General features: G+C 39.2%; 1 protein-coding gene across 3 annotated transcripts in view; it reads right to left on the minus strand.

The window, feature by feature from the left end:
- Positions 1–27,413, minus strand: part of GRID2 (glutamate ionotropic receptor delta type subunit 2) — a 1,629,781-nt gene that overhangs the window by 491,938 nt on the left and 1,110,430 nt on the right. For all 3 annotated transcript variants that reach the window (XM_075544881.1, XM_075544882.1, XM_075544880.1), the window contains one exon: positions 20,813–20,914. In XM_075544881.1, coding sequence (XP_075400996.1) covers positions 20,813–20,914 — 102 coding nt within the window. The remainder of the gene's footprint in view (positions 1–20,812; positions 20,915–27,413) is intronic.

Below are 27,413 nucleotides of genomic sequence, written 5' to 3' on the forward strand. Positions count from 1 at the left end.
GCACAAAATACACAAACTATTCAGTATATAAACGACCCTATAGAAAGGAAAGATAATAAATTACAAAACAAAACACAACTACAAAAAAAACTACAACCAAAGAAACCTCAGAACGAATAGTTTCAAAGGTAAATTTAAAGACGAATCAACCGTGACACTTCACAAACTCTTCCAATTAAATAAACTTAAGAAGAGAGGGGACAATCCTCAATTCATCCAATTAGGCCAGTATTAGTGTTACACAATACCCACAGACAACATCTCAAGAAAATGGAATTGCAGAACAAACTTGTATAAAATAGAGTGGGAGCTCAAAAAGGTAAAAATGAAAAGAAAACTCAGGAACAAAGAGATCAACACCACCATTCTCTCACACACACACACACACACACACACACACACACACTCACACATACACACACACACACATACACACACACACACACACACACACACACACACACACACACACCAAAACCTAAACATTAAAAAAGACAGTAATAAATGTATCAGGGGTTGCCACCCGCAAAGAAACCAAACAATTTTTTTTTCAAATCTATGCATTTAAGTTTTTTTTTTTTACAAAACAACCTCATCACCTTCAAAGTACTCTCCATTACACTTAATACATTTGTCGAATCCGAGATTCCATTCTTAGAAACATTTTTCAAACTCATCTGTTTGGACGGCCGACATCACCTCCCTCGTTTTTTTCTTTACCTCTTCTACGTCCTCAAATTGCTGTTCCTTCATGTTCCTCCTCATTTGCAGAAACAAAAGGCAGTTGCACATAGCAAGGTCAGGTGAGTAAGGTATGTGGGACAAGCGAGGCATGCTGCTTTTTTTCCAAAAACTGTGCACTGAGAGGGCTGCATGAGCAGGCATTGTTGTGGTGGCAGAACCAGCCTCCCCTCTGCCACAAATCAGGCCTTCTATGGTGCACACTTATGCTATCTTTTCAGAACCTCTAAAAAGAAAGCTTGATTAGCAGTCTGACCTGGTGGGATGAACTCTAAATACTATCACAAGTCAAATGTTTGTCCATGGACAGTCAAAAAGAGGTTTGTCATCACCTTCTTTGATATGAGAAAACTACTCACACACGTGAGTTTTTCCATAGCACTGTCCTTATAAGCTGAGTTCAACATCACTATAGTTTCTGCAGCATTTTACCTAAGCAGGGAACAATATTTCACAGTCTCACGCTGTAATCTTAAATCAGTCATTACCAAAAAAAAAAAGGTTTGAACCAAACTGCTTTTACAAAAAAGTCATTGTAATTAGAGAGAACCTTTCCAGAGACAACACTGGGTGCATGAACTCAGAGAAAGTTGCTCAATGCTCACCTGGTGAAGAAAATGCATACTACAAAAGATGCACTCCGCTCAGCCCAATTCTGGTTTTATTTTTAGTACCCCACATATACTTATCAATGATTACCCTAAATAAAAATGGATTAAATGCATAGATTAAGAGAAAAAAAGCAGAATGGATAAGAAAACAGGATCCATCAATATGATATTTATGAGGGACAAATGTTAGGCACAGACAAAAATAATCTAAAAATATCAAAATATTGGGAAAAATATATGAAGCCAATGGAAATATGAAACGAGCATGAGTGGCAATATTAACTTTTGATAACGCATATTTAAGGGGAAATTGGCATAAGAGTAAAAGAAGAGTATTCTATGATGGTTAAATTGTCAATTGAACAGGAAGACATAACCATAATAAATGGGAAGTAGATACATTTCTAGAAAAACAACACAACTAAACATTCATAATTCTAAACTTCTTGAATTATGTTTCTCAAAATGTATGTTGGAATCTCAAATGATGTACCTGTAATCATGACCCTGTTTAGAAAAATTAATTTTCTCTTATTAGTGGGTCAATTCTCAAGTACTAATTTCAGAATAGAACCTTATGAAGAGTTCAAAATAGACAAAGAGCAACAGCGATGAAAGAACAAGTGAGGAAAGCCAGAGAGCCCATGCATAAACCCTACTCTAGTTATTTCCAATGCGCCCAGTCATCAGATTGTACATATGTTTGAATGGAATTTCTTCATATGGATCTTCTATCCCTGTCTTTGGAACGCCCAACAAAAGATTGGGTGGGTGCTTGCATAAGAATACAGGCAAACCGTTCTAGGGAGCAGTCTTCCTTGGTAACACGTGGCGTTGCTGTGCTTGGGTGCCAGACCAGACCACAACATTGGACATGATGTCTCTGCTGTCATTCCTGATTCTCGTCATTTCAGTTTCACCTTGTGTTTTTTTTCCTTGCTGTCTAGCTGAAGGTTTGTCAGGGATTTTTTGTTTCGTTGTGTTGTGATTTTGTATTTTAGTAAACCAATCTTTGTTAATTTCCTCCATTGTTCCTCGTCATTCATTTCTGTTCACATCTTTATTGTTCCCGTCCTCTGCACACTTTGTGGTTTAGTATTTCCCCTTTGTTCAGTGCCCGAACTTGGAACGTTATGCTGCTGATTGGAGATATTTTTTGTTTGTTTCATATGAGTTTATATCTATCAACTTCACCGCCTTGATTGAATTCGATAGGTGTTAGTTTCCTTTTTGTTCACTTAAAAGAATTTTCAGAAGGCTGTGGGATTCCTTATTTGACCCTTGATTATTTAGTAGTGTGTAGTTTAATTTTAACATATTTGGGATTCGCATACATCTTTCTTTTATTACTTCCTGATTTAATTGCACTATTATCGAAAATTCTTTCAATGCTTTCAGTATTTCTATATTTATAGTGGCTTGCATTACGGTGTGGCCTATAGTCTATTGTGTAGAATATTTCATTGAATGTAAGAAGAATCATCAGTCTGTTGTTGATTTGATACAGGAATCCATTAAATCTAGTTCAAGGGTTGGCAAAATGAGGCTCTTGAGTCACATACTAGTTCTTTTGGTATGTACTAGTTCTTTTGGTATGTACATGTGGCTCTGAAGTAAAATTGAAAAAGTTTATACATATTCAGATAATGCTGATTTCATTTGTTTGTAAAATGTATTTGTGGCACTCAAATAGTTTTCTAATTGTGTGAGGATCAGGTTAGCGCTTCCATCTTAAAAGTTTGCTGACCGCTGGTCTACTTTATTGGTTATACAAAGGCATTTGACTGTGTGGATCATGAAAAGCTGTGGATATCATTGAGAAGAACAAGAATTCCAGAGCACTTCACCATATTTTTTGTAGAACCAGAACATCGATCAATAGGCAGCCATTTAAACAGAACAAGGGAATACTGGTGGTTTAAGATCAGGAAACGTGCACATCAAGGTTGTATGCTTTCAGCAAACTTATTCCATCTGTCTGCTGAATAGATACTACAAGAAGCTGGACTTCATGAAGAAGAGCCTGGCATCAGGACTGAAGGAAGGTTTATTAATAATCTGTCGTCTGCAAATGACACCATTTTACCTCCCGAAAGCGAGGAGATCTTGGAGCACATGCCGAAACATATCAAGGGCTGCAGCCTTTTGAAGAGATTGCAGCTCAATGTAAAGAAAGACAAAACCCTCCCAACAGGACCAACTGTTAACACCACACAGACAAAGAGTGATGATGTCAAGAATCCCATCTTGCTTGGAGCTATCATTCATGTTCATGGAAGCAGCAATGAAGAAAGCAAACAACGTAATGCATTAGGTACATCTCCTCCACAAGATCTCGTTCAAAGGTTGAAGAGCAAGATGTCACTTAAGTTGTGTCTGACCTAAGTCATGGTGGTTTTAATCATCTCATAGGCATATGAAAGTTGGATCCTAATTACAGATGATCGAACAAGAATCAACACATAGCGAAGAAAATGGAAAGCATTAGATAATGCCAACAAACAGGACAAAAAAAGAAATCTGTCTGGGAAGAGGTCTAGCCAGAAAGCTCCTTTGAAGGGATGATGGAGAGAATCTCCGATACAAGACCAAGAGAGGCCAATTGCTGGAGAAAGACACCCTTGATACAGTGGAGGGGCAGCCAGATAGGGGAAGAAGCTAGATTCGCTCCATTGGCAGAGTAGCTGCAACAATGGGCTCAGATGTAACAGTTCTGAGGACCACACAACGTTGCGTTCTCTTGTGTGTAGAATCACTAGGTACTAGATCTGCTCGATGATGCCAACAACCACATTACGTCTAGTTTGTGCGGTGTTCTGTGTATTGTTCTACACATTACTCAAATCAGGCTTGAGATATCCAACATTACTACTGGATTGGTCTACTTCTCCCTCCAATTTTCTCAGTTGATGCTTTTTTATTGCTGTGTTGTTTGCATACATGTTTATAATTATTATGATTTCCTGGTAGACTGCTGCTTTAGTATTATAAAATTTCCCTTTTACTTGTAACAACCTTACTTTTTGTTTAAAGGATTGCTTAGTCTGCTATAGCCTCACAAGCTTTCTTATGGTAGCTGATTTTATAACACCTTTTTCCATCCATTTACTTCCAACATAACAACAGACAATTCTGTAGCGACGGATGGGCATGTTTATGCCCTAGTACTCTCTTTATTGCTTTCTTTTGCAGCAAGTAATACTTTTTTTCTAGGTAGCATTTCAATTCCCTCAATAATTTTTTACTACATATTGAGATATTTTCTCAGTGGTAGTCCAAGGATTTACTATGTCTATTATAAACTTAGATTTTATTTCACATGTATTATTTAATTCCATTTAGAAATGTTTCTATTCAGTTCCATTCATTCTGCCTACTGTCTGTGCTATATTGTTATATTTATTACAGCCCTAACAAAGCTTTGATTAAGCTAAATGGCGATAAAATAATAGTTATTCATTTTTTGTCCATGAAAGACGTTGAGAAAATAAGGGTCATTTTATATTTATGGTTTGAGTCTTTGTAATATTAAACTTTGTGTTTATCATTTCTGCTTCTCTTTATTTGTTCCTTTGCATTTGAAATACTATCCAGAGTCATTTCCTTATTCCAGTATACTTTTTGTTGTTCTTTTTATTGATTTTTGTATTGCTGCCATATATACTGTATATCAGTGTGTCATATGTAACTGTATACATATATACCAGCTCTATGCGCTGTAGATGAACACATGCACATAACATTGCCTTGCAGATTTCAATATTTCAGGGCTTTAAAAAGGTTTCAGTTGTAGAGAAATGGTACTATAAGTTAATGTACTTTTTCTATGAACTCCTTGAAACATCCTCATATAATCAGTTAAATATAACAACGAAACCAGTCATAAAATAGTGGCTGCTGTATTAATGAATGGTATCTTGTATCAGTGGACTCTCAGGGTGACGCAAATTGTTAAGTGCTCACTTACAACCAAAAGGTTCATGGTTTACATCTACCCTAAGGTGCCTTGGAAGACACGTCTGGAGATCTGCTTCCTACACCTCACATCCTTGGAAGCCCATGGAGTAGTTCTATGATGCACACATGCAGTCAGGATGCACTGGGATGCAACTCAAGACTCAAGATAAAAAACGACGCCAACATACGCTATAGGCTCACCCATATAAGTATAGTCCACGATTTGGTAAAATTGCTGTTATAAAAAAAAATCTAAGAAAAAAAGAAAACATATATGCATTTATACTGTTAAGATTCCCATTTTACCAGTACTTCTTACTCTATTTGTTCATTAATTTTTATCATTTCTAGCTCTATCTTGACAGATTTCCTTTTGCTACTCTAAGAATGGTGCCATTCAATTATTTAAATCTATTTTTACTGGTTACTTTGAATTTTCTTTCTGATAAATGTGACAACTGGTCTCTATAGGCAGTTTCTATTGGCTGCTTATTTTACTCTGATCAGGTCATCTTCCTCTGCTTCTTGGAAGTCCTATATATTTTCATTATTGTTGACAACCACACAGTTTTGGCAACAGGTTGCTGTAATTTTTGCTATTCTTTCCTTTTTTTCTGGTGCTTTTAAAATATTCAGCACCTGGAACCAAATCATTTTTACATGAGTCATTTCTGAGGTAAGCATAGGAAATTTGGTTTTGACCCATAGCTAACTTGTCTTAGCTATCTCTTTCCCTGGTTCACTCTGGTGGATTAGTAGGAGTATGATTTAGCTTCCTGCTTTTAATTAAGAGGAATAAATTAAGCCAAAAAAGAGCCCTAGTCGGGCAATGATTAAATCCCCCTGATCAGATCCAAGTTTTTGTGCATTGCCTTGTCCCATAAGGGTTTGTTTGTTTTGTTGTTTTTTTTTTTTGCTACTTATAGGAATTCTATAACCAGTCCTTTACTACTAATATATCTTCACTTACAAACTCCAATAAAATTTGTTCACCATGGGTGAACCTGCTGGTATTTAAAATACTGGTGCCATAGATGTCATGATCACCGGAATATGCAACCACGCCTGTATGGCAACTTGACATATGGGTATTGGGGAGGAGTTTTGAGAGCTCTTTTGTCTGAAGAACTGCCTCTCCCCATGAGCCAAATCTCTCAGCCATTACTCCTAGGTTCTAGGTGGGATCATAGCTTCATCAATTTCTTGCCCATTTTCTTCTCCAGGCTCAAACGATGGACAAGAAGCTGAAGATATCCCCCTCCAACACTGAGGGTTGATCCTGCGTCCTGTGGTTGGAAAATGAGTAGGATAAGGGTGGTCTCACACTCGGGACTAAGTTCATCATGAATGTAGTCTCCGCAGCCTGAAGTTGAAGATGGTAATAAATGTGAGCAGCCTAGCTTTTCTCAGTGACAGCTAGGGACACGTGACTGAGAACGGAGGGAAGGGAAAGCCCTAACTTCTTTTTTTTTTTTTTTTAAACATTTTATTAGGGGCTCATACAACACTTATCACAATCCATACATAGACATACATCAATTGTATAAAGCACATCTGTACATATTTTGCCCTAATCATTTTCTTTTTTTTTTCTTTTTTTTTTCTTCTTTTACATTTTATTAGGGACTCCAACAACTCTTACCACAATCCATACATATACATACATCAATTGTACAAAGCACACCCATACACTCCCTGTCCCAATCACTCTCAAGGCATTTGCTCTTCACCTAAGCCCCTTGCATCAGGTCCTCCTTTTTTTCCCCCCCTCCCTCCCTTTTCCCCCCTCCCTCATATGCCCTTGGTAATTTATACCTCGTTATTTTGTCATATCTTGCCCTATTCGGGGTCTCCCTTCCCCCCTTCTCTGCTGTCCCTCTCCCAGGGAAGAGGTCACATGTGGCTCCTTGTAATCAGTTTCCCCTTTCCAACCCACTCACCCTCCACTCTCCCAGCATCGTCCCTCACTCCCTTGGTCCTGGAGGTATCATCCACCCTGGATTCCCTGTATCTCCAACCCTCCTATGTACCAGTGTACAGCCTCTGTCCTATCCAGCCCTGCAAGGTAGAATTCGGATCATGGTAGTTGGGGGGAGGAAGCATCCAGGATCTGGGGGAAAGCTGTGTTCTTCATCGATACTACCTCACACCCTAATTAACCCATCTCCTCTCCTAAGCCTAACTTCTTACTAAGCCTACTCCAAATGGAGCCTGCACCTGCTGAGCAGGGGAGCAGGAAGGAGCAAGGGACCATGGTTAAAACGGCTGGACATGTTCTTACTGTTTTTACAGAATTTTAGATTTTCTTAAGTAAATATTTCATTTTCAGTATGCCCGCAAGGTGATGTTCACAAGCGTGATTTATTTTTGCAGATGCTTGCCAAATCTGCTTTAATCACCGAAGAGAGGATTAGGGAACTCTTTGCAAGGTCGTCCCAAAAGTTAAACTCCAACAGGTGCTGTGTTCTCAAACCAAAGGCTATGCTGTGCTGTCCACTGCAGTATTTCCTCTATCACACTTACCTTGCTTTGCAGTAACTTTCAGTTTATTGTAAATATTATCTATTGGACATTTTCTCAGCCACAGTTGTTATTTTTGCCTATAGCCCTAAACAAAACTTTTACATATCACTTTCTCAAAGGAGTCCTCCTCAGAGATTGCTAGGAGAACCTCCACAGTTTGATCGCAATGCTTTTCCCAAGCTCCTTGTTGTGAGCACTTCTCCGTAGAACTGCCTTATTGAGCTTGCTCATCCAACCCTTAACCTTGCCTCAAAGAAGCAGGAAGCTCAAAGGATGAGACTTCAGGGAAGCTTAAACCTCTACAAGATTGAAAACTCTAGCTCTCTCTGTAAGTAGCAATCAGAAGGGTTGTTTACATTATGACCAATGAGAGATATTTCTTTGTTGTATACATATTGGCACAAAGAATTTATTTTAAGCTAGCCTGTAACTAATTATAACTTATAGGAGATATTGCAATTGACATGCAACTTTTAACAAATCTTTACAGTTTGTAATTTGGGGCTTGTGGAAGGAGGAGGTGGTGATGGTTCGTTGTTTGTTTATCTTTCCTGCGGGAAGCACTGATTTCACCAGTGGGATCACTGCCCTGGGTCTAGTTAGTAGCTTTTCAAGTTAAGAAAACAGAGAAAGGGACTAAAACTGATTATTCTGAATTTTTCTGCCTTCGTGGCTTCAGACGGTCTCTCATGAGATGAAGACTGAGTAATTATGCTTCCATGATCATTCATGCTCTCTATTTTCCTTTCCTTAGTTTATACATCATATTTCCATTCCCATAATGATACCACCTTATATATAGACACACCATGCAAGTTGCTAAATATTTTGTGTATTATGAAAAATATTTTTAATAATAACTGATTGTCACTAGTGTTATTTTATTTTACAGATAAAAAATTGAGATGGGAGAGGCTTTTTTGACTCTATAAGCTTAATGATCTATTACATGGAGAAGCTGGAGCTTAAATGGATTGATATTTTTTTGAATTCAAGTCCAGATCTTTTTGTAGTGTTGACAAGTAGATTTACTATTTAGGAATATGTAGAAGGGGTGACTAGAAGGAGAAAAGACAGTGAACAGAGATCAAATAATTCAAATAAGAAAATTAATTACATAGTATATATGCTTATTAAAAGTATATCAAGAGGAAAATACATATGTTGTTTGATTTACACTGATGTGTACATAGATAACTAAATCTAACATTTACTTTGGCTGCCTACATTTCATTCATAATAGCTCTCAAAATGAAAAAAATGTATTTATTATGTTTTTGTTAGGTGCTACAATGTAAATTTTGATGCTTGCAAAAGACTGAAACAGTGTCCTATTATGAACCAAGTTCACATTTATTAGCATGTTTAAACCCATTGTTGTATCCACTGTGTTAATCCATCTCACTATAGCTCTTTCTCTATTTCACTGACCCTCATTTTCCCAGCCTTAATGACATTCTCCAGAAATTGATCCCTTCTCTAATGTGTACAAATAATATGAGACCAGTGTCGTCATCCTTGTTTCTAAGGAGCACTCTGATTGTACTTCCTTCAAGATATATTTGTCTATTTCTCAGGTAGTCAATGTTACTTTCAATATTCTTTGCTAATACCAGAATTAAAATGCATCCATTCTTCTATGGTCTATCTAATTTATTGTCCTGTTTGACATGCATACCTGGTGATTGGAAATACTATGGCTTGTGTCAGGTGCACCTTAGTCCTCAAAGTAAGATTCTGAGTCTTACCACGTTAAAGAGGTCTTGTGCAGATTTACCAATGTGCTGCATCATTTGATTTCTTGACTGGTGCATCCACAACCGCTGATTGTGGGTCTAACCAAAATGAAATCCCTGACAGTTTCAGTCTTTAGTGCATTCATAATAACGTTGATTATTGGTCCTTTTGCAAGGATCTGGGTGTTCTTTCCACTGGATTATAATCCATGCTAAAGTATTTGATCTTCATTACCTGGTGCCTCAAGTCCTCACTTTTAACAAACATAGTTGTGTCATTTGCTTATGCAAGTCTGCTAATGATACTTTCTTTAATCCAGATGATGAGTGCTTCTTCACATAATCCAGCTTCTCAGATCATTTGCTGTGCATACAGGTTGAATACGCATGGTTAACAGATTCATCTCAGATGTACATGGTTGCTGATTTTAGACCAGGCAGTGTCCACTTGTTCTATTGGAAAAACTGCCTCTTTACAGGGAAGTGAATTTACTTTTATGGTTGTTCTACCCATAGTCTTCGAAGACTCTCACTTTGTAATTCCCACCCAGTCAAAGAAGACATATTTCATATTTGGCTGGGAATAAAAGTGAAGCGGAATAAGAAAAGATAACCCATGGCTACAAGGAAAGATAAAACAGAAGCAAAACACATGTGAGATCCCTGCATGATGTGACAGGGGCTAAAACAATGAGACTGTGTGGCCGAGCATAAGAGTAGTGCTGAGTATGAGACAAGATTGCAGATTTAAAAGCCCTTGGAATAGTAAAGCTGAGAGCCTTGAGGTAAGATTTAGGCTTCTCAAGGAGGGCATCCTTTAGGCCTTTATCAGTTCTAAAAGAACTTTGTAACACTTTCCCAGGCATCTATCAGTTCTAAACCAGTTTTGGAAAGCTTGCGCAAGTATGGCAATGCCCAAGGGATCATGGGGCTGAGAGGCCTGAGTACCAGAGATATGTGTCTGCCATTGTGGCTCACAGGAGGTGCTGCTGAAAAAAAGGACTGCATCCTTCATGGTTTTTTAATCATAAGTATTGGCTGAGTGCTGTGAGGCGACTGCAATGGAAGATCAAACCCAGTAGAAAAGCAGAGTGTTGTAGAAGAGACAGCTGATGTCAGAACAGGGTAAAGAAGGTTGCAGGGCAGAGGCATGTCTGACCTCTGGCTCACAGATGTCTCAGCCTTGGGCTGGTGACTTGGGACTCTTTCTCCCTTGTGTAGCCGAATAAGTAAACAGTGCTTCAAGAGGCCATTTTTTTACTCTAGCATACGTTCTACATGAACACAATGAAGTGCTCTGGAATGCTCAGTCTCTGTAAGGTTAACAGTATCAAAGATCAACACAGGTCAATGTATTTTTCTTTTTTCTTTCTTTCATTGTTTAAAGCTTCGTTTGTAATAGTTTTTCTTTTTTTTTTAGATTAAAAAAAAACTTTTTATTAGGGACTCATACAACTCTTATCATAATCCATACATATACACACTTCAATTGTATAAAGCACATCTGTACATTCTTTGCCCTAATCATTTTCTTTTTTACATTTTATTAAGAGCTCATACAACTCTTATCACAATCCATACATATACATACATGAATTGTATAAAGCACATCCATACATTCCCTGCCCCTATCATTCTCAAAGCATTTGCTCTCCACTTAAGCCCTTTGCAACAGGTCCTCTTTCCCCTACTCCCTCCCCTCTCCCCCCTCCCTCATGTGCCCTTGGTAATTTATACATCGTTATTTTGTCATATCTTGCCCTATCCTGAGTCTCCCTTCCCCCCTTCTCTGCTGTCCCTCTCCCAGGGAGGAGGTCACATGTGGATCCTTGTAATCAGTTCCCCCTTTCCAACCCATTATATACCATTAAGTTCCATTATATACCGTTATGTTCCATTATATTCCATTATATACCATTCAGTTCCCCCTTTCCAACCCATATATACCATTCATTCAATATGGTGTGTATATATATATATATATACATACATACACACACACATATATATATATATATATAAAACATTAGTAAACATGTTGCTGGTGTTGTGTTTTCAGCCAAGATCCATCTGATGACAACAATAATATTCTTCCTTCCATATCCCCTTCTTAATCTGACTTGAAGTTCTGTCGGTTAGCTGTTGATTGACTACTGCTTTAAAATTATTTTCTGCAATATTTTGTTTGAAAGTGATATTAAAAATATTGTACAATATTTTTTGCATTCTGTTGGACAATCTTTCTTGGGATGGGCACATACACAGTTGTTTTCCAGTTGGTTGGCCTGTTAGCTGTGCTCCAAATTTCTTGGCTTAGCCTAGCTAGTGCTTTCAATGCTACATCAATTTTTAAAAACATTTAAATTACCTCAGAAGATTATACTCTTTTATCCTGATAGTATTATTCTGATTTTCCCTAATTCATGGCTTCTATAGACTGTGGAACAACAATGACTTTTGAATATCAGTCCACTTGAAATGAAAACATAGAAGAAAGAGGACCAAGAACAGCAACCTTTAAAAGAGGAAGATAATGATTTATATATACTTTGTAAGCTTTCTCAAATATAGGTTTGGTATTCCAAAATGTAAATTTGCTTGATAATTTGAATGTAAATGTTTTCCTCCACCTAAGATATACATAATTATTTTAATTATGTGAATTGGTTTATTGGTTGGTATCAACTTTGCCAAAAGGTTTTATAGTCTTAATTCTTAATAATTTTGAGTCAAAATGTAGAGTTATACATGGCAGAGTCTAACTTTACAGTTAATAATATAAGAGTTTGATAAAGCAGCAAAAAGGTTTTATATGAATATATTCTTACTCCTATTTGGACTTTTATATTCTTATAATATGGATCTTAGCCATTTAAAAACCATGTTGTTGCCCTCATTTTCTCTCCATCATCCACATTCTAACTTTGGGGGTGGTGGTAACATTGGATTGTGCATAGACATTCTTCAGCTTTTAGCTGAAGCAGTTTTCCTTCAGGGCTAGTGCTTATTGATCTCTTCTGTTTACCTATTCTTTAGTACATTACTTCAACATTGCAAACACTCCTGAGTAGAAGTCGTGTTTTATGACAGTAATGTTCATCTATGTATCCCCAGAATCTAGCATATTTTCTGGACAGGTGAGGTACTAAGGTCAATAATCCAGGTTGCGTGTGCCAGTAAATGTATGACAAAATGAAGGATCAGGTTGGAAATACTGAATAGTGTGCCGTTGGATTAGGATTACATGAAAAAATGGTACAGAGGAGGTTTATGCATCCTCACTACCGCTTCACTCATGGGGATGAGTGGGGTAAAGAAATGAAGAGGAAAGAAATGTCTCTTAGAAATGTGCACACACTAGAGGAGGATGTGTTTTTTCATCCATTTTGGCTAGTATAGTGATGAGTGGTGTTTTAGGACTTTGAGGTGCTTCTGTGTACCTCTAAGGTGTCTTCTTCTCTGCAGGTATTAGGGAGGAACATAGCACTTGAGGTCTAGCATTTGATTAAGGTCTACATAAAACAGATGCTCTCTCAGCAGGCCATTTTTGGTTGTCTGATTCCATTTGTTGTTGTTCTTAGTTGGTCTGACGACCCATATCAACCACAACAGAAGAACACGGCCTCCTTCCTGATTGTTCTATCCATTGTTGCAGCTACCACATCAATCCCTCTCCGTGAGAGGCTTCCTCTTTTTCCATGTCCCACTTAGCTGATTCAATTAACCAAGGTTAACAAAGGGGGTGGTGTCCAGTGGAAGCTCTCACCAACAGGAAGAATACCTACCAATGTATGCTTTGCTGCCTCTTTGGGGAATTTGGACTTGGTATATGGAAATTTAAAAAGTAGAAATCCTAATACCACCTACTCTTGCATCAATCTTTATTTTTCTTTTTTATAGTTGAGAATAGAATTCTGTCTCTCTCTGTGTGTCTCTGTTTCTGTTCCTCTGTTTCTATCTCACACACAGATCTTCAGGTTTAGGTTTTCAATCAATAAATATACACTGAGCTGTTTCTCTGTGCCAGTCATGGTAAGTGAGAATCAACTTTGTGTCTTATTTGTATTGAAAATTTAGTGGGGGAGTCTAATACCAATGAAACTATTATAAAAATATACTATTAGAATTTCAAAGTATTCTGATAAAATAGCACAGTAGAATGGAGAATAAAATTGTCATAGATAACTGTTCTTTTCCTCTGGGTCTCCTTGTTTTCGCCCCTACCCATCTCTCTGTCTTCTCTTTCTCTCCTCTTAATTTTATACTTCTTTCCCAGCCTCCTCAAAACAGATTTAATTCAGAGCCCTACAGACACAAATCTTGTTATCAGATAATTTTGATACAATGTTATACATGAATCATCTTGAAAGCTGAAATGAGATCTTACCTTATTTTTTGTCTTTTATAATTTCGCACAATGGTTAACTGATAATTTGTGCATAATAAATAGTTGTTGTTCAAGGTTAAAAGTTTGGGGGCATACCATATGTTCGTGTTTTACTTCCCTTGAGTTTGGATAACATGAATTCTCATAGAAATAAAGTCAGCTAAAATTAATCCCAAGAAGTGAGACTAATGATAGAGAAAGGTTTTAGTAAAAGAGGATTCTTCTGAACAACTGCTAAGTAAAACTCGCCAACAAAACAGTGAACCGAAACTCAAACCCATAGCTGCGGAGCTGGTTCCCATTCACACAGCCAGCCCTCGACACGAGGGGAGAACTGCGCCACGGCGTTTGCAGCCTTTCTTGCACAGAAAAGCTGCTGGGTTCAAATTCTGGTGGACTCAAGCAAGGTATCATTTTACTGCTGCATCACCAGGACTCCCGGCTCCCTGGTCCAGCTGAGCAGGCTACACTTCCTATGATGAGTTGCTGAGAAAAACTTCCCTGTTTCTGAATACACTGGTTGGACTTTCTGTGGCCTTGGTTTAGGAGAAGCTGCCTTTGTATATTGTCTTCTTCTCTGGCTCTCCTCTATGACTAGTGATAGCTTTAGTTCAGACAGCTGTTTTTTAAATATTTCTATTACTGTTCTTTTAAAAAAATTGGCTTGATTTCTTTTGTTATTTACTTTCTTTGGAAGGTATTCTCTAAAATACCCGCTCTCTTTGTGATGGCTTCTTTCCCAGCTTTGTTGAATTTATCTTTCCAGGAACATCCATTAACTTAATTAATTTTTATACAAATACCATATTTTATTTCATCTAAGATCAATTGTAGCATGCAGAATTATTTTACATACTAGTAGGAAATTCAAACAATCTTGTCAATTATAATTACAAGGAGCCATCAATTGAAAGATATGGCCTGATTCTAGATATATTAAAATGTAAACAGTTTTGTTTCTGAATTAAAATACAAAAGACTAGCCACCTCAGCATTGCCTAAAATTGTGTATCCCCTCTTTAAAAACACACACACACACACACACACACACACAAAGTTGCAGAATTATTTTTATAGTAATATCAGGCATAGAAATGCTGAGTGTTTATTTGGTAAGGACACCTTCATTGTATCCATTTGAGAATTTAAGATATCCTTCTAAAATGAGACTCCCTGAAATCAGTGATCTTTGTCTCTTATGTCCCGAGTATTTATTTATACAAAGTTCTAGAATATATTAGATGGTCAATAAGTATTTCTCAGATGAATTTTTATCAGTCCTAAAAAGAGGTTTGTAAAATTGCCTAAGCAGGAAAGAGGCCAGGCCAAGAGGGTGAGGGTCAGAGAACTCTGCCTGAAGGCGTGACCCAGAAGAAACTGTCTTGAAGGGACAACTCTATCTTCAGCATTTCTCACCTGAACTGTAACCTGTTAACTCCCCTAATGAGTCACTAATCATGAGAGTCATCTGTGAGTTCTGTGCAGCCCTGGCAATGAAGTACCAAACTCAGCCGCTGAAGGAGAGCGCCAGCAGAGGAACAGTCCGGGTCAGAACCGGGCCAAAAGGGCTGGGCGCTGGAGCAATAGCCCATCTCTGCCCTGTGATAGTAGCGCTGGGAGCCGGGAGGGCAGCTGTGATCTTCATACTGTTTTCATGAAACAAAGCCAAAGGCTTGGGGTTCAGATTCCAACACCTGTTTTTTCACCCCAGACCTCAGGTTAGCCTCCCTGGTTGACAATACTGTGCACAGGTGGGGACATCACTGTGTGGGGAATGCGGCGTATCCTGAGAGGAGGGAGAGAGAATGGTGGAAACTTCATGACTGAAACCATCCCAGACCTCACCTATGTCTCCCTTCTTTTGCTTCTGATTTTCAGCCTTATTCTAGAAAGACAAAATGCTATAATCCCAAGGTTGGCACTTTCCAGAGTTCTGTGAATTCCTCCAGAAAACTGTGGAACTTGAGGGAGCAGTGGAGACCCTGGACCTTGTGGTCACCTGGTTGGAAATGAAGGTGGACTGTGCTTCTGAAATTTGGGGTTGGTGTAAAGTTAGGGCATTCTCATAGAAAAGTCTGCCCTTGACCTTTGAGGTTTGGCCTAAGCCTGGTGGTTAGTTCAAAAACTCACTGAAATGTGGATTAAATAAATGAACATGTACAAACTCCTTAGAACAGGTCCCTTCAAATAGCAGGCACTGATGCAGGATTGCCCATTCTCCGTATATTTCCACTGTGCCCTCCATTGCCAAACTCTAGGTCCTGGAAGACTGACCTTCATCACTTAATCCCCTTGCTCCTAGGTTGGGCGTGGCATGAGAGACAGTTGAAGGGCTTGGGAGGAAAGAAGGAAAGATGCTGCTGCACCCAGGCCTCCCACTTCATTGATGCCTGGCTGTGTTTTGGCAGTGTTTCTCTTTCTCTCCCTCTAGCCGTGTTCCCAGTGCTATGAAGTCTCTCTCCAGTGGCTACAGCTTAGCCCCGTCTGCTAATAATACTTCTCCCTTCCTAGGCCTTATCGGTCATCATGACAGTCAAGACACCATGTGCAGCTAGGCCCCGTCTTCAACATATCTTGAAAATTCCTTTCAACATAGTTACATCTTTGTTCATAAACCCTTTATGAACTATCATTAATTCACATTTTGAAGCGCCACGGTGGCACTGTTGGTTACACATCGGGGCTGCTAACCCAAAAGTCAATGGTTCAAACTCACTGGCCAACCCTCGGTGGAAAGATGGAGCTGCTTCCACTCATAGAGACGTATAGTCTTAGAAACCCAAAGGAGCCGTTCTAGTCTGTCCGACAGAGTTATGATCAGTCAAAATCCACTCCATGTCAGTCAGCTTATTACTCTGAGTGTGATATTTATCACAGGCAATGTGAGGATGAATTATTTTGTGCACGGTAAAAATGTGCAGATCAGAACTGCACTCCACATGGTGTTCAAAGCTGGGTCCTTTGGAAGTAGATGACCAGTTCTGTCTTCTGAGGGATCTCTGGGCATTTTCAAATGAGCAAACGTTAAGTAGTAGTTGACAGCTGAATTGTTTGTATTACACACAAACTCCTTTAAATAATGAAATATTTTTAGCAGTGATATATATGGGGTCCTTAGAATGTAAGTAAGATAAATAAACGTTATTAATCTGGTGCAATACAGGAGTCCTGGTGCCTGGGCTGGGTACACATTGGCTGCTACCTGCCAGGACGGGGATGCAAACCCACCAGTTGCTGCTCGGCAGGAGGAAGCTGAGGCTGTGCGCTCCCATAAAGGTTTCTAAGGCCTCAGAAACCCCATGAGGGTTGCTATGTGTCAAATGGGTATGAGTGTTTGTGTGCGATAGAATGCATCTCCTAAAATCAAAGAAGGCAGAACTACACTGAAGCTCAAATGGCAGAAGACATATCCCTGGTGCTTTATTCACGTCTATTCTTCTTTCTATTTCCTGGGAAGAGTTGCACGTTCTTAACTGGTGTACAAGGCATTGGTATCTAAGTCCATCCTTTGCCAAGTCCAAGTTAGTAGAGACCACTTTCGACTGTGAGACTGACGTGGGCTAAATCATGATGACTCAGGCCTTGCTGAGTGGGCAGGGGAAACGTGACTCTCCATGTCGGGTGTATGAAGCAGGCAAGGTTGCTTGGGTGAGAGCCAGACCTGGGAAGGTGCTTGCAGGATGTGGAAATGAAGGCTTTTTCTCAGTCCCATGGCAGTCATTTGATGTAGCAGGGAGCATTGAAATAATAATGCACACTGTGGGGGGCAGGTAATAAGTAAAACAACTTTGCACTCAACTGGGCATGCAAGCTGATACAGTCATCCATCACAGACACATGGGGGAACTGACTATCGCCACTTTCTAACTATATTCAGGATCTGTGCCTGGCTGAGCTTGCAAAAGCCAGGATGCATTATGAGTCATGAAAGTGAGCCTGAGCATACAAGCAAACACTCCACGTGTAGTCAGACCATTTCACGTATAAGCCAGCAATCATTTTGCTCATCCGAGAAGTGAATTTATCATCATTGGACCTATGAGAAACTCACTTTCATCTGATTCAGAGTTAAATATTTCAAAAGCTTCCTTTACTTAAAATCCTTTAGATTTTTCTCCCACTTATCATATGAGATATGGAGAGTATAATGTAATATTAGGAAGGTGGAGATTAAGAGGTTTACCGTCAGAGGACCAGGGTTTGAATCCCGATTCTGTTAACACTAGCTGTAGGACCTTGCACAGTTGTTGTCTACTTCTGAATGCCTCCGTTTCCTCCTCGGTGTACTCGGTATCTTACTTCTGTTACTACCCCCTACTATCAGGCCAATCTGGGCTCACAGCACCCCAAAGTGGAGTAGAACTCTGCATAATTTCTGAAGGCATAAGAAAGCAGACTGCTCATCTTTCTCACACAGAGCAGTTGATGGACTTGAGCCTTTGACCTTTCTGCAGCTCAACGCTGAAGCGACTAGGCCACCGGGGCTCCTTACTTGATATTACACTAGTACATCTGACTCTGCAATGCTATGGCAACTAAATAAGGTAATGCATGCAAAATGTCAAGAGGGGTACTGGAAGACCTTAGAAAACTGAGCTATTTTTGTCTCCCATAGTAGTCACTAACCGTACCTTCAAGAGAGGTTCTATGCCAGTCATTCTCAACCTGTAGGTCGTGATCCCTTTGGGGTCTAATGACTCTTTCACAGGAGTCTCCTAACACCATCAGCAAACACATAATTTCAATGGTCTTAGGAACCGAGACACCACTCCTCTATCAGTCTCCTGGCAGGTCTGCCCACATGCAAATACACCCACATAGGAGTACTTGGGTTGATACTGTTACCCTTGCTACACCATGCTTCAAGACAAAAGTTCATGTTTATATATTGGAAATAAATATTTCACAATATAGAATTACATATGGTTTTGTGATTAATCACTATGCTTTAATGATACTCAATTTGCAGCGATGAAAATACATCCTGCATACCAGGTATTTACATTATGATTCATAACAGTAGCAAAATTACAGTTATGAAGTAGGAACAAAAATAATTTATGGTTGGGGGGTCACCACAGCATGAGCAACTGTATTAAAGGGTGTGGCATTAGAAAGCTTGATAACCACTGCTCTACATATTAGTCATTTTACGTGCATCACCATGGCTAGCATATAACATTAATGAACACTTGCTATACAGTGGAAGGAGATTAGTTTGCCTGAGAAATATGAATTAGAAAAACAAAACCAAAACACATAGATTTTGGTTTCCAAGATAATCACTGGAGAAGAGGATGCTAATATTTATTGAAATTTAAACATCGGTTTCTTAATGTGCATGCCCAGCTTCCCCCTTAGCCACAAAAATGTATTGTCTTATAAAATTTTCTTCATATAATTATTTATAAAAGTGTACTGTCTCTTAAAATATTCTCCATATACTTATTTATCAAAAATTTATAAACCTGATTAAAATAACAACTATAAGTAAAAATATAGATCTGATCAAGGGAAAATGAATTACACCTTTACATTTCTTTTATAATGAATATTTATAGATCCCTTCTTTGACAGAGATCTGTGATAAAAAAAGATGCTGGATCTATTTACTCTACATGAACCAATACTAAGTGGGGGTGAGCAAACATTTAATGAGCATTTAACTAGTATGAATGCATCAAAATGGACTATTGACCTCTCCCGTTTGCTAATTTGGTGATTTATTTAACCTACAGGGGAGTCTTTTTCAAGCCTAAACAAATTGGCTGTTCTGAAGCAAAATAAAGTTAGTAGTATAGACTATTAGAGTCGGTTACATTCAAGTTTATTCCCAATCATGGCAAATCCATGTGTGCCAGAAGTGTGTTCCAAAGGGTTTCAATGCCTTTTTGTAAAGCATATTCCCAGGCTTTTTTTCCCCCAACAAAATCAATCAATCAATCGATCCCAGGACTATAGGGTAGATTCAAACCTCCAGTCTTTCAGCGAGCAGCCAATCCTATCAGTTGTTTGCACCACCCAGGGATTCCGGTGGATTATTAAATTGTACAATTTACTGTAAAGGAACACAAGACTACACACACTGAAATAGTAGGAGCTCCATGTCTTATCGTTTATATGGATATTTGCATAGTACTCACATGAGTATTTTAATGTTCAAAATTATCTTTTAGACCGTATTGTATATGTCTAGTAGGAGAGAAAATTTATAGGATCATGGGAATAGGTACTATTCTAATAAGTATATGGAATTGTAATAAATGCCCATTTATAATCCTTCATAGCATTCAGAGAATCCCTAGATGATATGTTTCAAAAAGACATTCACATCTCCAAAAATCAACACTGAGCTTGGAACACAGTCAATACTCAATAAACACTTATTGAACAATTGAATGATCTTTCTTCTGAAGGAGGTCCTTACCAGAAAATGATTAGTTTAGTCTTCTAATATTTTACTTGTAAGGAGTGCAGTACATTTTATTATATCCTTCCTAGTTTTATATGGTTACATTTGTTTAGACAGGGTAGAGTTTCAGTGAGAAAATGACTCATAAATGCCTTTAATTCTATCATGTATAGACAAACCATGCAAGGGTGACAATTGGATCTAACATGTATTATGAACTTATTTAGCAAAGCACTGTACTTTAAAAAGTATATGCAGAAAATACCAGTCCATATACATGAATGTAATGAGAGGTTAGAGAATGTGACTGGTAAAAATATCTTAGAAATACTCTTGGAAACTTAGGAAAAGCTATTTGAAGATGATGGTGTCAGTAATAAAAGATAAACCAATGAAGGTTAACATGACCTCTAGAAACCCAAACCCAGGCTCACTTGAGACTTACCAGCACGGTCACCACACGCAGGACCACTCCACGCATGTTATTTTCCAGCTTCTTGTCCGTCAGCGACCCATTCAGCCCTGTGACGGGATTCCAGCACCCAAGCTGAAAGATAAAACAGCTGTGGTCACTTTTCTGTCTGAAGAACTTCTCATCGCCAATGTACAGACCTTTCAGGGGCTTGTGATGTCTTTTGGAATGGTTAGTATCGAAAGGGTCTTACATGGTTTATCTTTTTTAATTGCAAATGAAATCATAATAAATGCCATTCCTTGCTTTTAGAGATTAGCGTACAACATGTGACAGTGTCCAACCTGCTTTGGAGGCTCACTGAAGACATTTGACTTAATGGGCAGTTCTAAATGCACCAAGAACTTAGTCCTGAAAATACACTAATTAGAAAAATAATAGCTCATATAAATCTAGCAAAATGTCTGTTTTAATCCATCAATTACTGTACAATTAGTTTTGGGATTTTGATATTTCAATAATTTTAATTAGCTCTTACACTGCTTTTATTCAGGAAAAAATATCCTGCCAAAATCAATATCATAGGGAGTGTTACTGCATTTATTTAAGGGAAAAAGATCATGATTTTGGATTTGCTGTTTTCAACAGGACATGGAAAAATATAATTTGCCTCATTTGGTAGCTCTCGCGATTTGTTTGGAATGTTTTGGCCACAGCCTTTTACTTAATGTCCTACAATAATTCACTTCGTTTTGCTCTTCAAAATCCTGCTTTAGGTTAACCTTCTCGTGTAGTTGTTATCTTTTGCAATCTACAAATCAGGGGACCACCAATTTTCAGACGACTGCCTATAAAGCTCGATGGGATGAAAGTGGATGGTTAAGAGGTCAGAAAAAGGGAGAAAAGAAAACGCCGAAACAACTTGAATGGGCAGACAATGGCTGACAGAACAATGATGTAGCGCGCTAGAAAGCACACCCGAGAAGAGACGGGATGCGGTTAATCCACACAGCCACTCCAGGAGCCTTCCCGTTTGAACGCCCGTTCTATACCTAGGCACTGTAGTACAGTGCCGGTCTCCAGGCACAGTCAGAGACTGTTTTCAGGAGGTAAACAGCTAGAGGAGTCCCGGCTATTTGTGTTGCTTCCACCTGATGGCTTATTTATTGGTGATTTATTTCCAGGTATTGCATTTGGGTTTTTGTTGCCTGAGTCCAAAACCTATGGGCGAGTCTGCAAACATACAAACAAGCTGGGTGCTTCCCTCTTAAAACTCAAGTTTTGCTTTGAGCTCCCCAAAAGGCAGCCAACTAAGAAAACAAAAACATAGGTCCGATATCAGAAGAGACTTGGGGTGTCCCAATATAATCAACAGAGCTAGCTTTTCTCCCTTATTGAAGTCATTTGGGAAATGCCGCTAACGGTTGAGTTTCCACTGTAGAAGCACATTAAACTCATACATTGATGAAGTCATTCTTAGTTACATAAAAAGCCTAATTAGGACTTAGATCCAATTAGCAAATCCCAAGGTGCTGAAAGTTGAATCATTAGAAATAGCGCAGTCCTCTTGCCAAATTGAAAACCTTATGAAATTCCGTCTGAGCTTTTATTCTCTTCTGATGTCAACCAAAGTCTGTTCTAAATGACATTCGTTGATGTGCGCTTTCGTAATTCCTTCTTCACGAGGATTTTATTTGCTAAGACCAAGTGATTTTGCTGGAGAAAGGAAATACAGAGAAGGATGATCTGTAGCACTAAGGAAAGCGGCATTTCCAACGCACCACCTGCACTTTCCCACTGTGCTCCGGACGGGTGGGCTGGATGCATAACTTTTAGAACGTCATCTTGCTCGCGATACACAGGCTCTAATCTGCCAAAATAAGCACAAGGATTTCGTGTCTCCCTGGGAGTTGGTTTAGTAGTTTGGTGAACCTACCGTCAGTTTGCCTAGATAAATGGCACTGTTAATGTCAACGTGAATGTATTAAAGACAAACATGTTTCCTACTGAATTAGTAGCAGTGATTGCTGAAGTCATTTGTTTTAGCAAAGCTCTGAAGTTAAGCTTATATAATTCCAAATGTCTTACTACATATTGTGTTATTGATGAAATGCACTTACCAAAATGTATATCGACGTCTTAAATTATGTATCTGTAAATATGACCCTGGTTAAAAGTAGGGTGAATTGTTATATTTCTAAGACCACTCTGGAGTTAAGTGTGTCCTGCCTCTAATGATTTCTGAGTGGTGTCTTCCACCGAAAGGGGCACAATAGACCCATCTATAGACACGGGCACAGTCAGACATAGCGAAACCGTCCGCAGGCCAAGGAACCTCAAGGAGGACGTGGAGAAAACATGCCAACGAGACTTCCAGCCTGGGGAACTGAGATGTTATATTTTCCTCCATATTTTCGTTATTCTTGTTGTTGCAGCGCTGGAAAACCAGGACTTACTGTCAGTGGTTTAAATCATTCTAATGTGCTCTGGGTCTGGGGGCTGAAAACAAAACTATCATGAAAACATTTGTCAAAGTAAAATATAGCTTGTCTTCAGCTGTAAGTGTTAACTGAAATCTTTATATCATAAATGATGTTATTTCTTCTTAATTTTATTTTTGTATGTTTGGACAGGTTCTCGTACATATTATGAGATAGTAGTGTTTTCCTTTTCCAGCCAACAGGTTTTCAAATATCTTGTCTTTCTCTCTCTTCCAGCCTGGCCTCACATGTCTTTTGATCATAATACTTGGGAAGTTGATCAGTGTAATTTTCTAAGTTTGACAACATTGACGTGGATTATAGAACTGACAAACTCCTTTCACTGAACTCAGCTTGTACTTCATGTCCACTAATTTACAATGCTTCCTAAATATAAGGCTAAGTAAAAAAGTATTGCTGCAAAAACCTGGGCAGTTTTATTAAAGAAAATGATCAAATTCTAAAGCTATTGTTTCTTGACATATTCTCTAAGTAGGGATATTCAGCCCTGAAGTTGGTGTTTCCATCGCTTCAATCCTGACTTGAATGACTCCGTACAGCTTGATTTACATTATTTCAAAAGAATAGCATTGGCATGCCCCAAATTACTCAAACCATAGTCCTATTAAACGCTTTTAGTGGCGAGGGTCAAAAAGAAGTCTGAATGGGCGAAGTCAGGACTATGAGGTGGATGGTATAAGGTTTCTCACAAAACCCCAAACAAAGGCCTCATATGCCACTCCTCTCTAAGAAAGAACAGCTGTATTGTTGGGATGGAAAAATATTTCTCAACACACCTTTCTTGGCCTTTTTTTCTCACCAGTGCGCTTTTCATTTTGTAAAAAAGTTTAAAAAAACATCTTAAAATCATAAGACCTACTAAAAAAACTTTTTAAGATGCTATGTGCATGCTATTTTTAGAGAAAATCTTTCAAGATGAACCCTTTGGAATTTCCCAGGTTCCAAATAAAGTTTGCCCTACCCTTTTATGCCAATCTGCCTGCAGTGGGCTCTCACAGAACCGTGGCCATGCGGACGACGGGGCAGGATCTGTCAGTGTTTCCTTCTGTAGTTCATAGTTGGGGTCATGTGAGTCACGGGGATTTGACAGCACCCCTCAGTCTGCCGGGCATCTTCCTGGCCCAACAGAACTCGTGAGCAACTACCACTTTGATTCTCCATGTTTGGAAGGTTTAATTATGAGACTAAGACAAGTATATTACTGAAAGACTTTGTCTGCAGCCATCATAATTGTAGAGACTCATTTAAACACGTTTTATTTGGAATAAACATATACATGTGTGAACTGGAACCTTAGTATCAATATTTTTGACTCACCCTCATCTAACTTGCGGAAATTAAGACCTAGGAAGTTCAGAGACTGAATTTCGTAGTAGAGTAACTTTAGCACACAGCTTATTCAGAAAAGTAGAAATGAAATATGTACACATACAAATCAACTGGGTTGCAACAAAGACACTTAGAAAGAAATTAAAAAATACTTATTATTGAATAGAATATTTTTTAAGTTTTTTGTTATACCACTTTCTACCTGTCAGTCATCTATTCTTTTTATAGATGATCTCAAATAATTTTCACAGTATCTTTATGAGAAGCTTCTACTGCCATGAATTGTTTTCAGATATACAAACTAAAGTTTAACTAAATGATAAACCTAGAATTTAAGCCCCATTTTTGATAGGTCCAAATCTAGTATTTCTAACTGTATTTCTGTAGTATAGTTTATGAATCCTTTCACCATTTTCATAAACACAATCTATTTAAGGTAGATTGAATAAATATCCCTTTTTAATAGCAGTCTTAATGATCTAATACTGCTGTAATAGAAAGAACATACATGGGTAACTTCAATAATCAGAAACATACTCTCTCAAAGGCGAGGATGCTGGAAGTCTGGCTTCCCAGTGCCGGCTCCAGCGAGGGCTCTCTCACACCGTTGGCCCACAGGTTTGGAGGAAAATCTTGTTTCCTTTCTGCTTCTTCAGTTCCGGCAGTCCTAGGAGAGCTTCATGGACTGTGGCAGCCGGCTTCAGTGTAATCTAGGAGGTGCCCAGCATACAGACCTGGGCCCCCAAAACATCTTCCGTTCCCAGCTCTTCGATCCTGGTGGTGGAAATTCCCGTGAACCCAGGATTCAGCTACGCCTTCCAGGCCAATTGGAAAGGTAATTCTGCCCACTGGACTTTGGGTAACCCCAGTCAGGTGAGTGGTTATCTCAGTTTCAGAGACCCAACTCTGTGAAACTTAGGAAAACGCACCTCCATCCTTAGAAACCACAGAAGCCATGGGCCGACAGGTTGAGACATCAGAGGTCAGGCCCCTAACCTTTAAGGCCAAGGAAGTTCTATACCTGTGTTCTTCCTTTCTTCTGTTTGAGCCCATGGAAAGGTAAGGCCACTCTCTTTCCTGTTTGAACAAGTGTTGCATCCTGCTGCAAAGCTCCCTCAGGCACCTCACTCCATCAGTAAGCTTTGGCTCAAAGGCTCTCAACTATCTCACTCTGTGGATCACCAAGCAAAGCCATACTGGCAAATGTGCCTGGAGGCGCCTTATTCCACCAGGAAACCTGCCCTGTGCAGTCGGTCTTGCTCCATGGGTTAGCTCCTACTCCCTTGTGTGTGTATTCTGATTCTGCTGCCATGGTGTTCCTGCCATTGCTTCTTGTGGTCGGTAAAATATACAATGGTACAGTTCTCCTCACCTCCTTTTTTTTTAACAGTTTATTAGGGGCTCATACAACTCTTATCACAATCCACACATACATCAATTGTGTAAAGCACATCTGTACATTTTTTGCCCTAATCATTTTCAAAGCATTTGCTCTCCACTTAGGCCCTTTGCATCAGGTCCTCTTTTTTTTTACCCTCCCTCTCTACTCCCCCCTCCCTCATGAGCCCTTGATAATTTATAGATTATTATTTTGTCATATCTTGCCCTATCCGGAGTCTCCCTTAACCCCTTTCTCTGCTGTCCATCTCCCAGGGAGGAGGTCACATGTGGATCCTTGTAATCTGTTCCCCCTTTCCAACCCACTCACCCTCTACTCTCCCAGTATCACCCCTCACACCCCTGGTCCTGAAGGTATCATTCACCCTGGATTCCCTGTGCCTCTAACTCTTATATGCACCAGTGTACAACCTCTATTCTATCCAGTCTTGCAAGGTAGAATTTGGATCATGGTAGTTTGGGGGAGGAAGCATCCAGGATCTGGGGAAAGCTATATTCTTCATTGGTACTACGTCGCACCCTGACTGACTTATCTCCTCCCCTAAACCCCTCTGCGAGGGGGTCTCCAGCGGCTGACAAATGGGCTTTGGGTCTCCACTCTGCACTTCCCTCTTCATTCACTATGGTATATAAATATTTGGATGATGCCTTATAGCTGATCCCTTTGACACCTCGTGATCGCACAGGGTCTTGTGCTTCTTCCATGTGGGCTTTGTTGCTTCTGAGCTAGAGGGCCACTTGTTCACCTTCAAGCCTTTAAGACCCCAGACACTATCTCTTGATATCAGGGCACCAGCAGCTTGCTTCACCACATTTGCTTATGCACCCGTTTGTCTTCGGCGATCGTATCATGGAGGTGTGCAGCCAATTATATGATTTTTTTGTTCTTTGATGCCTGATAGCTGATCCCTTTGGGACCACTCGATCAGACAGGCTGGTGTGTTCTTCCATGTGGGCTTTGTTTGCTTCTGAGCTAGATGGCTGCTTGTTATCTTCAAGCCTTTAAGACTCTAGACATTATCTCTTTTGATAGCTGGGCACCATTAGCTTTCTTCACCACATTTACTTGTTCACCCGCTTTGGCTTCAGCAGTTGTGTCGCAAGGGTGAGCATCGTAAAGTGCCAATTTAATAAAAGAAAGTATTCATGCATTGAGGGAGTGCTTGAGTAGAGGTCCAAGGGAAAGTGACTAAGTTCTAATGAAAATCATGACTGAGAAAAGTTTACTTTTAACCTTGACCATCACAATAGTCAAGGCATTTGAAGCTCAGAGCTGTGAAGTGGTTGGTCTAAAATCATTGCTAAGAGGTCAGGTCTTTTTCATAAGATGTATAAGGCAAAATTATCAACAGTATCATCATTTTAATTAAAAGTATTATAGCAATAACAGTGCTATATGCCAGTCA

The sequence above is a fragment of the Tenrec ecaudatus genome, chromosome 3, assembly GCF_050624435.1.
Source record: "Tenrec ecaudatus isolate mTenEca1 chromosome 3, mTenEca1.hap1, whole genome shotgun sequence".
In the NCBI taxonomy this organism is placed as follows: Eukaryota; Metazoa; Chordata; class Mammalia; order Afrosoricida; family Tenrecidae; genus Tenrec; species Tenrec ecaudatus.